The sequence below is a fragment of the Triturus cristatus genome, chromosome 11 (assembly GCF_964204655.1).
Source record: "Triturus cristatus chromosome 11, aTriCri1.1, whole genome shotgun sequence".
Lineage (NCBI taxonomy): Eukaryota > Metazoa > Chordata > Amphibia > Caudata > Salamandridae > Triturus > Triturus cristatus.
Genome location: NC_140594.1, coordinates 107,749,234 through 107,763,358, shown reverse-complemented (window position 1 = coordinate 107,763,358; position 14,125 = coordinate 107,749,234). Strand labels below are relative to the sequence as shown.

Below are 14,125 nucleotides of genomic sequence, written 5' to 3'. Positions count from 1 at the left end.
TATAATGGCTTAATAAGGCTAGAAGTAGAGAATGCAAAGAAAAAGCTTGGCCTATAGCAGCTTGTCATGCAGGGATCTGCAAAAATTCACAAGGCTGTCCCCCCTTGTCTGTGCCTCCCCGACTCTAACTGCTTCTCGTCTACCAGCCTCCCCATCCTGCCACACAAACTCTATTTATTTTAATAGTTTTTGTGAGGGCCCAGTTTTTGTGAGCTGTAGAATGCTCCTGAACCACTGATTTCTAATCATTTGTGTGACCTTCCCCGCATACCTTCTAATTTACTATTAGAAAATGGCCACTGGCCATCTTCAAATGGTAAATTAATAATAAAGTATACAAAAAAATGGCCATCTCTACATCAGCAGGAACAGACAGTCACCTTGGAATGCTTTTTGTTATTCATAGATGGCTGCACAATGGAATGTATGCATGGGCAGCCATTTTGGAATGGTTTTTGCCATAAGCTAAAACAAAAATACTTCCAACATGACCGCTTCAGCTTATATACATATACAAGCCCTGACACCTGCAGCCATTTTGGATTTTTTTAGTGTAGTATACTTCGTCAATTTACCGCTCTAAGATGGCCGACTATCATTCCCAAACGGTCAAGTATTACTAATCTATCAGCAATGCCAAAGCGAACAAGCATTGGTAAAGCCAATAGATGTACACTTGAGACGGGTTGGCTTTGCCAATGCTGATGTTTAAGGCAGTCACGGAGGTGTCAATCCTTCATCATCGTGCGTGTCAGCAGAAATCTTAAAGGAAGGGCGGAGCTAACGCTGCCCACTCTCCCCCACCTCCCCGCCGGCCGCCATCTTTGGACAGTATTCGTTGGTTTTGTTGGTACCAAGCCCGCAGGATGCCTCTCTACTGCTCAGCCGTGAACTGCAAGAACCAGTACCAGGCGGCCGGCAAAGACGGCGGAGGGAGGCCGTTCACCTTCCACAAGTAAGTTAGTGGGAAGGGTCGGAGGCTCGAGGGAGGAGCTAGGAGACCCAGGAGCGAGCAGGACCGCCCTGGAAGGCGGGGCTAGAAGAAAACACGGACTCTCCTCCCCCCGGGTGAGGTGTTAGGTGCCACTTAACGGGCCGCTCCGGAACCAGTCAGTGCTTGTTGCCGCGCGTGGCGTGGGGAGAACTTGAGTCCTGCCTGACGAGTTGGATTTACAATCTCAGTCATTGCTCTTATAGCCTCCACTCGTCTGAAGGTAAAAGTGAGTGAGGTGTCTGTTGCAATAGGAGTCCAATTCTTCAAACAGGTCTTACTGGAGCCCTGCCCGGGGTCAGGTATATATCGAAGCCCCCCTGCCCGTACGTGGTATCACAAGTTAGATCCACTCTTTTCAGGGAGTGCGGATCATAATGCAGACACATGGGGAGGCGTCGGGTGCTCCTCCTAGAAGCCGCTGAGTGGTCGGGTGCATCGGGAACAGATATCTATACTACACATCTCTTCCAAAATTGTAATGGTTAGGTGAAATTACAAGCACAGTATAGTTAGTGCTGCTGGCTGAGGAAGCAAGACAGGCTGAAAGTCGCCCTTTTGACAGATAGATGTAAAGTGTAGGCGAGGCGACAAGCAGGGTTGGGCTTAAAAATCGGCTCGGGCATGCTTAAGAAAAAGTGGCCCACATTTGCATTTTGTCTTTCCGCAAAACACTGCGTCGGTGAAATGTTATTAAAAAAAGGGGGGAAGGGGGTAAGAAAAATGCGCGGATTAGTTTATACTGGTGAAACACACCTGAAAATAAGTGAGGCCACATCTGCTCAGGCCCCCTACCACCGCTAAATATGCGGCCCAGCGAGAGAAAGGGAGTGACACCTCTGCCCTGATAAAAGGGGGTAATGGACGCCCATCTGCCTCCATAAAGGCCACTCAGGCACCCACTGGGCCGCTGGCAGTAACCGAACAATGCAGAAACCTCCCAAATCAGCCCCCCAGACTGCTATAAACAAGCAGGCATAGCCGATAGGTCTTGCTTTTGGGACCTTATAAGTATTTAATTATGCAGCACAATATCCTTGGTGCAACATCAACCGTTGCATGGCTAAACACTTATAAGGTCCCCAAGGCGGGATCTAGGATTACAATAAAGCTGTACGACAGCTGATTTCACTTTAGTAATTCTGTCACGCAACACAGGTCTAGACTGGGCAGACACTGGTTCGGACCCAGATCCTATTATTATTATCCTCAAATGTCCCATTTGGTGGGAAGCAACGTGGATATCTGTATTGGAATTGATACGATCCAAGTACAAGTTCTAAAGGAGGCACTCTGCATCAGGAGAAGACCTACTAGCTGTATTCAGATTGGAAACCCCTGGACATCCTTGTTACCCAAGTGCATGCCAGAAGGATACAGAATCACACCAAAGATACACAGCATGGCCTTCTTGAAGGTCACTACTAGCAGCAGAGTTGATAATGGCCTGGAAAACTAGTTGTGTGCTGGGACCAATGGTGGATTTGATTTGGATGCTAGGGATTTCGAAGAGGTGCGATTTTTATCTTGATGCACTCTTCCATCTCATGGTATTTTGAGTGGCTGGGTGTGGTTGCGTCAGACTTCATCATCTTATGCTTGGAATTAGATTTCGACTTACCTGAAGACTATGAACATCAACTAGACCTCTTGCAGGAACGGCCTCGTGACCAGGACAAAGACCCACCTCATGACTGGGAGCGAGAACAATGCTTTAGCTGTGAACTCTTCTTGGCCACAAAATTTCGCCCCCCTAGCTTTGATCATCTTTGGGTGCTTGAGGGCTCTACTGCACATCTTGGAGTCGTGCCTGAAGCTTAGGCACCAAAGAGAAAACTCATGTGTGTCCATGACCAACAGTTGTTTCTTGCAGTTGGCACAGGTTGAAGCCTGATGTTTTGGTGGTGACATTAATTCACTAGCACACTGTTTGAGAAATTCGAAATCATTGCAAGACTGACAAAGTAGTAGGACCAAAGCTCAGGATCCGCATCAGAAGGCATGGCAAGAAAGGAACGGATGTCAGCTCGCAGGGGTGGAACTTATATGATGTCCTTTGTGGAGTCACTGCAGAGCTGCACAATGCCACCTGTTGGCACATTAGAGCACTACTAAGAAAACCTTTGGATCCAGTCTGCCATCTGGGGATATTCATTATCTATCAGAAAGAGATGCTCCAGGGAATGACAGATGGTATCACAGGCTTTATGCTTAATGTACAGCAGAAAAACAGAGCGAGGAGGATGTTCTCAGGGTCAGACCATGCGAGAAACCATGTTTCACCACAACTGAAAAATCAGTGGCCACAATAAAAACCTAATTGTTGACTACAAGGCTTTTACTTGGAACTGCTTAAAATTCTCCCCTTTTGCCTTAATAAAGTCACACTGTAATGAGAGTGTGCACAAAAGCGTTCACAGACACCCAAAAAGATCTGTAACAGTCCAGTAATGATGCTGACCTCGTTCCATTTATCGCTGCGTTTAACTACAAAGTTTCCTTGGCACTAAAGCCTTTTGTTCCTCTTATCAGGAAGAACTAAAATTAACAGAGCAGTAGAAAACCACTTTTGTGCGCTAATCACAATAACAGATTCCGATTTGCTGAAAAGCTTTTAGGAACAGAGGATCCGACTGTAGCAACATATTTCTTGAAACAACGTGAAGTTGCAGCCTTCCTAGAAGCTGGTTGCTAGAAGACCAGGATACATTGCGGGTTCGAAGAGACCTGGAAATAATAAAGACATTGGCTTGAAATATGAAGGCAACTGGTGATAAATAGATGGCCCCTGCTCTTTAACCTAGAACGAACTAGAACAAGTGAGTTCATGAAAGACACCTTCCGCTGGCCCCGATTGGTCGGGTGGCCATCGCCAAAATGATAATCGTCCCGCGGCTACTATACTACTTCACAAACCTGCCAATAATTCCGCCCAGACCCTTCTTCCGCGAGCTAGACACACTTCTTGGTTTACTGATATGGGGCACGGGCAGGATAGAATAGCATTGTCGAAGCTTCAGCTACCCACTTCGCAAGGGGGCTTAGGCGCCCCATCCTTTGAATCCTATTTCTAAGCCGCACAGCTACAGTGGCTATCCTATTGGACGGCAGGCAGACATGTCGCAGAGACGATTACTACGAATGGCCTGGTGACCATGCCCGAGGTCCGCCGACTGCTATTACCAGGCACTAAACCTTGACGCACATACCCCCTACAGGTGACGGTTGCACGCAGTGCATGCAGAGGATACACCGTATGTCGCCCACGATCCCCCCATATTCACCCCTTCTTCCGCTGGTCGGATGGCCCCTGTGAGAACACTACTACACACCCAACATACTCCGCATCTGGACGGATTGCGGTGTTACGGAAGCTGAGGGTCTGTTTGAGGACGGCCAGCTCAAGCCATTCCAACGCCTAAAAGAGGACCATGACCTTCCTGCCGGCCAATTCTTACTTCATCGCCAACTCCTTGCACACTACAGACAGTACCATGACCTCTCGACAGGGGAACCGCCTACACATCCGGTCATACACACACTCTTGCACATGGGACCAGGACGCCACTTGGTCACATGGATCTATAGGGCTATCGGGGAACTCAGGCACAAACCACTAGCGACCCTACGGACCACCTGGGAAGACGAATTAGGCCGCTCACTACATGAGAAGGAAAGGGAAAAAGCTCTCAAACACCCCAAGAAGGTGTCTCAAAATGCACGCTTCAAGAATATACGATTCTACATCCTCCATAGAGCATACTTGACGCCAGCACGCCTCCAACGCTTTTATCCCGACACACAATTCGTGTGCCCTAGATGCAGCTCACAAGCGGCAGATTTTCAGCACTTGTTTTGGAACTGCCCTACACTACACTCCTACTGGCACCACATCCACAAGTCCCTCGGGGATCTCACTGGACTCGTGTATTTGAACACTTGGGACGTCTGTGCATTGGGTATCTACCAGAAAAGAAAGCGGCACAAAGTACCCCTCAGATTTGCCTCGCTGGCCATTTTACTAGCCAAACGCTGCATTGCTATGTATTGGCGGTCTCCCACAGGGCCCCTGGTTGCTGCTTGGGTGGGGGCGGTTCAAAAATGTGCATTAGCGGAAGAGGAGACGTTACGGGAAGAAGAGGTAAAGGGGACACGCAAACACCCCATATCCCTAGATTGGGCTATCCTGCTGAACCGCTTCACACAATCACTGACCCGGAAGGCAGCCCTGACACACCGCACGACACACAACTGCAGACGCAGACGGCGATCACGGACACCAGTCCCTCTCACATAACACATACAGGCAGCCGATAGTTTCTCAGCACTATGCTATACGTCCCACTGAACGTTCGGACCTTGATGCCGGACCAACCACGATCCCATCTGTCCCCCTCGGCTGCCGGCCCCTAGAAGTACGTGGACCCACAGTCCGTCAGGGCATGTATTATCCCGCAACCACCTACGACGCCCGTACCCAAAAAAACTCCATGGACCCCCCCCCCCCTGTCCCTCCCCAGTTCGAATCCTCCCCAGTTCGAATCCTCCCCAGTTCCGTTCAGACATTTTACACAGGATCACGTCCACACAGGCGTGGCATTGGACTAATAACTGCACGACGATCAATGCATTTATTCTGAAGTTCAGGATTTGTTGATGGATACCCTGTCACGTGTTGCAAAATGTCACAGTAAATATAAAAAGTCAATAAAAACATGTTAAAAAAAAAAAAACAAGTGAGTTCATGAAGGTCAACAATCTGTCCCCTCGCATGGATGCAAAGCCAAGTGAGCTAAAAAGAGGTCCTGAAAGTGCTATAAGAATGACGAACAAAACTTAACCGGGAGAAAAGTAGTAAAATATGTATGCAAATTAACAAATCTACACAGGAAATAGACATGGATACTAAGCTCAAAGAAATGGGTGGAGGCAATCTTTTTATCTCGGAATGTCAACAGCCGAAAATCAAACGGAAAAAGTAAAGTAACAACGCAGGTTTAAAAAATCAAAATTGGACAACCTCATACCACACACACACACGCGCACGCCCTATTTGCTCATCAGGAAGGTGATATTGAATAAATAGTCACCATTTTTAGAAACACTTAAAGAGTAAGAATAGTTATAGATGAACAAGGGAAATGGAACTCGGCGAAAATAAGAGGTTCCAAATCCAACAAGACGGTAAAAGTGAAAGCAGGGGGTGCACGCGCGCCAGCAAACACGCGAGTGGTGCGTGCGCAGCAGCGCCAAAAGTTAAAGTAATCATGCGCCAGATGGCACTGGCAGCTGTGCACATTCGCGTGAACGCAAGCTTTAGGCCAGCATAAGCCTGTGGGTAGCACTTTAAAAACCCACTTACTAAATGTCTCGCCTGAGACAGCGCATGCGCTGGCTCAGGCGAGACCCAAAAAGCAGCCCACAGCTGGAACTAGACACTGGCCCCTCTGGCATTTCCCGAGTGTCCGCGTTACCAATCTGACCCTGGCGACAAGTGACTCTTACTCAACCAGAAGGAGGAAGGGTGCCATTAGCAGGACATATGATCAGATGACCGTAAAACTGCTCCCTGGGTTAGATATCTAGATCGGTTCGCGGAGGCCTGTGGTGCCTTCAGTAGAATATTCTCAGATACAGTCCCTTACCTTCACTCTCTGGATAAAGAGCCAGGAGTGCCTTGGTAACCCACTGTGTGGATCATACAGCCTCCCCTACGAAGGAGTCCGGGTTTTCTTCATTAGACTTCCAATGGAGTGGAGTCAGTTTTCCGTGCCTGGGGGAATCAAAAGGCGCTCCTGAGAGAATGGATGACCTTCACAGTTTTGTAGGGGAACGACTAGTTCTTACTGGGAATGGGTGATAAATTCCGCTCTGCTGGCGGACTTTTTGCAACTCCCCTGTATGCATGTAATGCAGATTTCCAGCCAAATTCCGCCAACCAGTGCAGGGGGAAGTTTATTCTCTTGTGAGGCTCTCCAACACTATTTTGACGAACAAGAATTGGTGTCTCCTAGCGTAATTGAAGTGCTAGGAGGGTACCCGGTGAGATTTTCTTAACGCTGGCGGTTGCGAGCATTCTTGGTGAGCAAGCTGCAGATTGAGTAAAAAATCTACTCGAACAGTAGCAAAGAAGCAGAACCCCATGGCGCGTGACAGCTTTCCATTTGTATTTATTTTGCGGCATGGAACACGCTCTCGGCATTAACAATCATAGTGATGTGACAATTTTGTGGAACTCCACAGAATTTTCATGTAACTCTGCGGAGTGAAATTATGGGAGTTCCGCCCGCCCCTAGTTCTAACCATAGCCCCTTAGGCAGAGATAGCTGGGTGGGTGTCACGTGACGTCTCTGCGTAGATGCAATGTGAAGGCAAAGGATGCTATAGAGACCAGTTTCTGTACTATTTCTCTGTTTTTTTATTATGGGCATACGATGTAACAGCAGTCAGTTAAGGTAACTGTTGAATCCTGGTTAAGGGAGCACTCCAGAATTCACAGAGGATCCCCAAGAGGTACGCGGAGTTCACTGACTTCCACCGTTGTCCTGAGGCGTGAGGAACAAAAAAACAAAGCAAGACCAGGGTCAGTAGGAAGGACTAGAAATCCTTCTTAGACTCAGAGAAGGGGACGTGAGGGAGTATCACCAGTTTCCAGCACTATGTGCAATGTTGTTTATCGAATTACGGTGCCCTCCCTTTACAACGTTCCCTTCCCTGCCCAGTACCCTAAGAAGCCCCGTGGCCTGGACTGTACCTTGTCTAGCCACCCTCCTCCTGGAGAGTGGCGGGGCGATGCGGTCTTGTTGGCCTCCTGGCGTCCCGTCGTTGTCTAGGACGGGGTCCTGGCCTCGTCTTCCTCCAGGGTCTTGTTCCAGGGGTCGGCGTGGGCTTCTCCTCCTCCTCTTCCGCGTTCTTTGCTGCTCCTTCCTCTCTCTCTAACGAATCTTTCCCCTCACTGCTTACACGGGTCTCTTGTGATAGGGCAGACGTAGCAAACGTCATCTGGCTCGCCCCACGGGGCTCCTCCTCTTGGGCGCTGAGGAAGGAATTAAAGGAGCCCTCCAAAGCCTGTGTGTGGAGTGACAGTATGTCAGTTACGGTGCCCATAGGAGAGCAAGTCATTTTACTCTGCTGTTCTTCTTCGGTCTCATGACAGTGGGCCAAGAAATTAACAGAGAGCTGAGCCAAGGAGCTGGCTTGCTCCAACAGCCGGTACTCGAGGCAAGCCGTTAAAATATTTGGCATCTAAGTCACTCAACAATCCTATAAAAATACGCTAAAGGATCTTCAAAATCAGCAGAGCAAGAATGCAATGGGCCATGTTGCAATCAAACTGCCCCTTAATTGTTGTAATTTAATACCCCAACAGCAGTCAGTCAGGCTTCAATGGGCCACTGGAGGCTCCTGGCTCAGGGGCCACTGCGCCTGCTGCACTGGTAGCTACACCCCTGTTTAAATTGAAGAAAAAAATGTATGTCTAACACACAGAAGCGTTTCACCTTAGTACATCAGATTATATCACTGCATTGATGGTTATTTTTAAAAGTGATAGTTATTAAACATATTCTTAAAACATTCCTGTACCCCAACCTTCCTGATAATTCCATTAGTGATGTCAGAGGCAAGTCAGCTGTCGTGTACCCTGTATTTGGCATACAATTTTATTAAACACAGAACAACGTTACAGCCTATTAAAAACCAGAGTTTTTTGTATAGCGCACATAATGAACACCCACAATTAAAGGCTCACTGATATGTGGTAGTGAAGAAAAAGGAGGCTTGGGTACATAACATATTTGTCTACTTTTACACAAATTGGTCAAGCGACGACCCTGGGATTTCTTGTTTCACACTGCAATTCGGTCACTAGTCAGGCAACTGTTTATCTGATGTTATGTCATAGGTCACTGCTTTATCTTTAATTCTTGTTGCATGAGGTGCAGCCTGAGTGGCAGGCAGAAGCCAAATTAAGGCTGGGCTCGAGATGTCATGAGGACCTAGTGTTGAGCCAAGCCTCTGGCTAAAGCTTTCAGTGGCCATCCCACCTCTACTGTTGGGGAGTAGTTTGCTGCTACTTGCAGATGTCATTGGAGGAGCATCAGAATTTTGAAGGTCATTGGAGGGTTTTACAGACCTCCACACGACTGCTGTTAGGCATACCTCTCTGAATCCTGTATGAGCTCCTTACCTACCGTTATGGGTACCTCTCGCACATGTAATGAGTCTGGTGCTTTGTACAAACCTTCCTTGAGAAGTAGAATGCATCTCAAAGCATGGATCTCAAGTTGGCCCCTTTGAAATGTAAACTTGAATCAGTCCTGTTTTTGGCACTAGTATTTTTAGGTCTCCCCTGAGCCAGCGCCTGCGCTGCTCTGCGAGACATTTTGTAAGTGGGGTTTTAAAAGTGCTACCAGAGGCTTTTGCTGGCCTCCAGCGTGCGGTTACGTGCGCGTGCACACGCGCAGCCGCCAGCTTACAGCGCCCGAGGCGCCATCTGTAGCAACATTGCTTTCACTTTTGCCGCTGCTGCGCGCGCACCACTCGTTCCTTTTTAAAATTTCCTTTTGCTGCTCGCTCCACTCGCAGACTTGGGCTTGTTTTTATGTAGTGCTTTGTATAGTACTTTTGCTGCCACTAAGCACTGTGAGTAACACTTGTTACTATTATCCAATGTAATGGGACTTAGTTAACCAGCTGCAGACACATGCAGAGCCCGCCCGTCTTGCTGCCCAGTGCCGCTGCTGCAGTCATTGCCGGGAAGATGCTGTTACGAGTCCCTGCATGAATTCCCGATCCTGCAGCAAGTGCTCCCTCCCAATAACTCAGCCTCTCCTTACTGCTTGCCTTTGATAAAACGCACAACGTCTTATCCCCCCACTGTCTGCAAGCACTCAACCGAAGCCGGCCATTACCATGGAGAAAACAAAAAAAAACTTTTACCAGTACCGTTCAGAATTCCTTTTTTAACGCACACTGGTCCTCTTTCATATCGCTGAGGGTGATATATACCGTCCCCTGTATTTTACTTGCATTTAATGACTGTTCGTGTTCGCCAGCACGGAATCATTAAAGCATTGGTTGAAATCATAGAGATTAGCCCGGATTGGCCACCTTTTAACACGTAACACATAGGATGATGTTATAACACGGAAGCCACCTTCTTTCTATCTTTCTCACACACTATTGCTGCTCCCACAAACTACCTATCCCTTTCATTCCTACTTTCTGCAGCTCTCACCACTATCTATTCACCATGTCAAGCAATTCTACCACAGTTACTATGTAAACAAGCATTGGCATAGCCAATAAGTCTCGCTTTTGGGACCTTATAAGTGTTTAGCCATGCAACAGTTGATGTTGTTGCACCAAGGATATTGTGCTGCATAACTAAATACTTATCAGGTCCCAAAAGCGAGACCTATTGGCTATGCCAATGCTTGTTACTTTGGTAGGTGCCGGACTGCGCATGCTAAAATGCAACCCGAAATGGACAGACCAAGAGTGCTGCTCATGACTGGCATAGGCCATTTGGAGAGTAACATTTCAGATTTCTGGGGACACACTGAAAAAATCCTGTAAATATACTAGGGTGGTTACCAGGGCAACCATCGCTCTTGCCAGGGGACTGTCATAAGGACACTTTGAGGAGAGGTTAGGTACATAAAGCCTTTTACAGATAGCACTTTAAATTGTAGCAGATGTATCTCAATGACCAAGATGAGGTGGGGTATGGAAAAATGCAATTAAGACAACAACTTTTTTCTTTTAAATAGCTCTCATAGGGCCCGATTCACAGAACAAACTTAAGACTAAATCCTAAACTTAGTACCATTCTGGTATTCACAGAATGCACCTAGTACTTCTGCTATTCACAGAATGAACTTACTACTTTTGCTATTCACAGAATGAACTTAGTACTTTTGCTATTCACAGAATGGATTTACGACTCCTAAACTTACGTCCGCACTCGGGCCGGAAATTCCGGCCCGGAGGCGGAGCTTCCGGCCCGGAGGCGGGGCTTCCGGGCCGGAGGCGGAGCTTCCGGGCCGGAGGCGGAGCTTCCGGGCCGGAGGCGGAGCTTCCAGCCCGGAGGTGGGGATTCCGGCCGATTTAGCTATGGCCGAAATCTCCACCTCCGGTCCGGAAGCTCCGCCTCCGGTCCGGAAGCTCCGCCTCCGGTCCGGAAGCTCCGCCTCCGGTCCGGAAGCTCCGCCTCCGGGCCGGAAGCCCCGCCTCCGGGCCGGAAGCTCCGCCTCCGGGCCGGAAGCTCCGCCTCCGGGCCGGAATTTCCGGCCCGAGTGCGGACGTAAGTTTAGGAGTCGTAAATCCATTCTGTGAATAGCAAAAGTACTAAGTTCATTCTGTGAATAGCAAAAGTAGTAAGTTCATTCTGTGAATAGCAGAAGTACTAGGTGCATTCTGTGAATACCAGAATGGTACTAAGTTTAGGATTTAGTCTTAAGTTTGTTCTGTGAATCGGGCCCTCACTGTTTAAAGTAGGATAACCAATTACCTTTTTTATATATGCTATCTTACTGCCGTTTTGGTTTTCTGACAATGTAAACTATATATGTATAGCTCTCCGCTACCCTGGGGCATTTTTAATCTTAATACCTTGTTTTAAAGGTTAGAATTTGCACATTTACCCTGTTTTATGAACTGAATTCTACTTTTGCAGTATTTGCACTCCCTGCGTGTGCCTGAGAGATGCTAGATATGTCAAGGGGGCCTTTGATTGGCTGGTGGGGAACCAATCACACTCAAGGGGGCGGAACCTGTCAGAGCTCCCAGCCTCCATATCGCAACAGCCTCGCAGAACGTGCCTCACCTATGGTGCACCAAAGGCAAGCCCGCCTGCGCCTTAACAACACTAGAGGTCAGGACCCCTGGCCCTTCCGAGTCAGCTCACTGGCATTATTCCTCTATCGAGCGAAAATATTATAGCGACCCTTTTACCAAAATGTCCAGGCATAGGTCCTTCTCGATCTATCGGGGTCTTCAACGCAGTGGATCATGATATCCTCCTCAACTGAGAAAAGGCCGCCGGCCTGCAGGGTTGCGCTCTGGATTGGACGAAGTCCTTCCTATCAGATCTATCGAAATCAGTACGTCTTTCTCCATTTTTCGCATTCCTGGTTAATCTTAGCTTCAGAGTACCTCATGGCTCTTTTTTATCCCCCCTCCTAGTCAATATTTACATCCGCCCGTTGATAAACTCCCTACAAAGGCTAAAAGTAAAAATATATAACTATGCAGATGACTTGTAGCTCTTGTTCAACCTCGAAGATACTCCTAATTCTACAGAATTCTTCTAGAACACTATGATTTTCATCTGAGACCGGATGAATTACCATCAACTAAAATTGGACTGGGATAAACAGAGGTTGTGATGGTCAAAAACAAACTGCATTGCTGGAGTCCTTACTTTTGCCCTCAGGACCTGGGTTCCTCTCCTACTTCATAACAAGCGGTTAGGAGCCTTGGCATACTTGTTGATAACGATCTTTCAATGAAGCCTCAGATTCAAACAGTGACTGCTTCCTTCAGCTCCGCAAAATAAAAAATCTGGAAATTCTCTGTCGAGGCCATTATTCAGATAGTAATCGCTTGTGATGTTCTGTATCGATTATTCCAGTGCTCTGTACTTGGGTCTTCCTAAGAGCCAGAGTCAACGGCTGAAGTTTGTCCAAAACCAAGCTGCCAAATTGGTCTATCTACTCCCTAGATACTACTACACTAAACCTTTGTTAAAGGAACTGCGCTGGCTCCCAGTTGCTTAGAGAACCCTGTTTAAAATGGGTTGTATTATCCTTAAAATCCACAGTGGTAAAAGCCCCAATTAGTGGTCTTCTCTGATATGGAATTACATTGTCAGGCGCAATTTCAGATCAGCATACCACAACCTTCTAGAGGTTCCCTTATTCAAAAGGAAAACACAGGGGGGGGAACAAGATAAGAGCCGCTACCTCTTACGAGCACTTTAAAACCCTGCTAAAAACATGGTTTTTCAGACAAGCCTACGATTACTCTGCATTGTCGCTGTGCTGCAAGTGCCATAGAACATGTCAGTGAACGCACACTTTAGAATTTCCATATAACATACCAAATGACTGCTGCCATAAACTAGACCTTTCACAAGCAGAGACTCGCTGTAGAAAGTGCAGTTTCCTGGTTTCGACCTGATCAGCTCTGAGTACAAAGGTTACTGCTATACCATAACCTCTGCATGCGGTCACTTTTTTCCCCCTCTGAACTGCAGATCACTGGTTAAACATAAACAGGAGAGAGATTGATTTATGATTTCTTGGAGGAATGTATGCCAGATGCAGTGTTTCTGACAGAAAACTGGCTGACTGAGAATTCCTCGCCAGATATTCTATTAGCCGTTCCCCAAGGTTTCGCAATTGTGAGACTGGAGAGGTAAACACAGAGAGGGGGTAGTATTGGCATTTTTTTTGTTGATACTCAACTCTATTGGGTTTCAAGGTGATAATATATAGACCAGACAATTTATAGCACAAGAACATGCACTGCATTACATAAATATTGTGCGAGATGCAGAGGGATCCACTCTTACAATACATTCTGAGTGACAGTATATAAAAAAACAAAAACATTAACCTAAGGAAGAGACCACTACATAACCCTATTGCGTATTAGCCCAAAAGGCCCAGCCATTTGTCCCACACTCACTTATACTTGGTCACCCCTGTGCTGTGCCTCAAACACTGTCTTTTCTTGCGTGGTGCTTCAATTCAACCCTCTGCCCCACTGGGATATTGTAAGGGGGGGGGGCAAGGCACTTCCATCTGGTCGCTATGTCTCTTTTGGCTACCATGGTGGCCATGCCCAAAAATACTTTGTTGGCTCAGGAACCTCCTATGCCTTCCAACACCGGGCCAGGACCAGAGGAGTGAGTGGCCCTCTCATCACAGAACCCCTCTTAATTCGCTAACTACGTTTGCCTAATATTCTGTTAGTGCTGTGCAGGACCAAGTCATGTGACAAAAGTCTGTGGGCATCTTTGCACATCATGGACAACTTGGGTTCTGGACATATCCCACTCGGTGCATCCTGGTTGGGGTGAGATATGCACAGTGGAGATAATAGTCGTATCAGCCTCAGCCTGGCTGA

General features: G+C 47.5%; 1 protein-coding gene across 4 annotated transcripts in view; it reads left to right on the top strand.

Moving 5' to 3' along the window:
- Positions 1-267: 267 nt before the first annotated feature.
- The window catches only part of LOC146783434 (uncharacterized), a 477,699-nt gene continuing 463,841 nt past the window's right edge, over positions 268-14,125 (top strand). For 3 of the 4 annotated variants that reach the window (XR_014970475.1, XM_085633638.1, XM_085633636.1), the window contains exon 1: positions 268-955. Coding sequence is in view for 2 of the 4 variants with exons in the window: in XM_085633638.1 (XP_085489764.1) it covers positions 867-955 (89 nt within the window). In the remaining 2 variants the exon portion in view is untranslated. Of the gene's footprint in view, positions 956-1,097; positions 1,215-14,125 lie in introns of those variants that run through there. The other variant, XM_085633639.1, reaches the window with a different exon arrangement.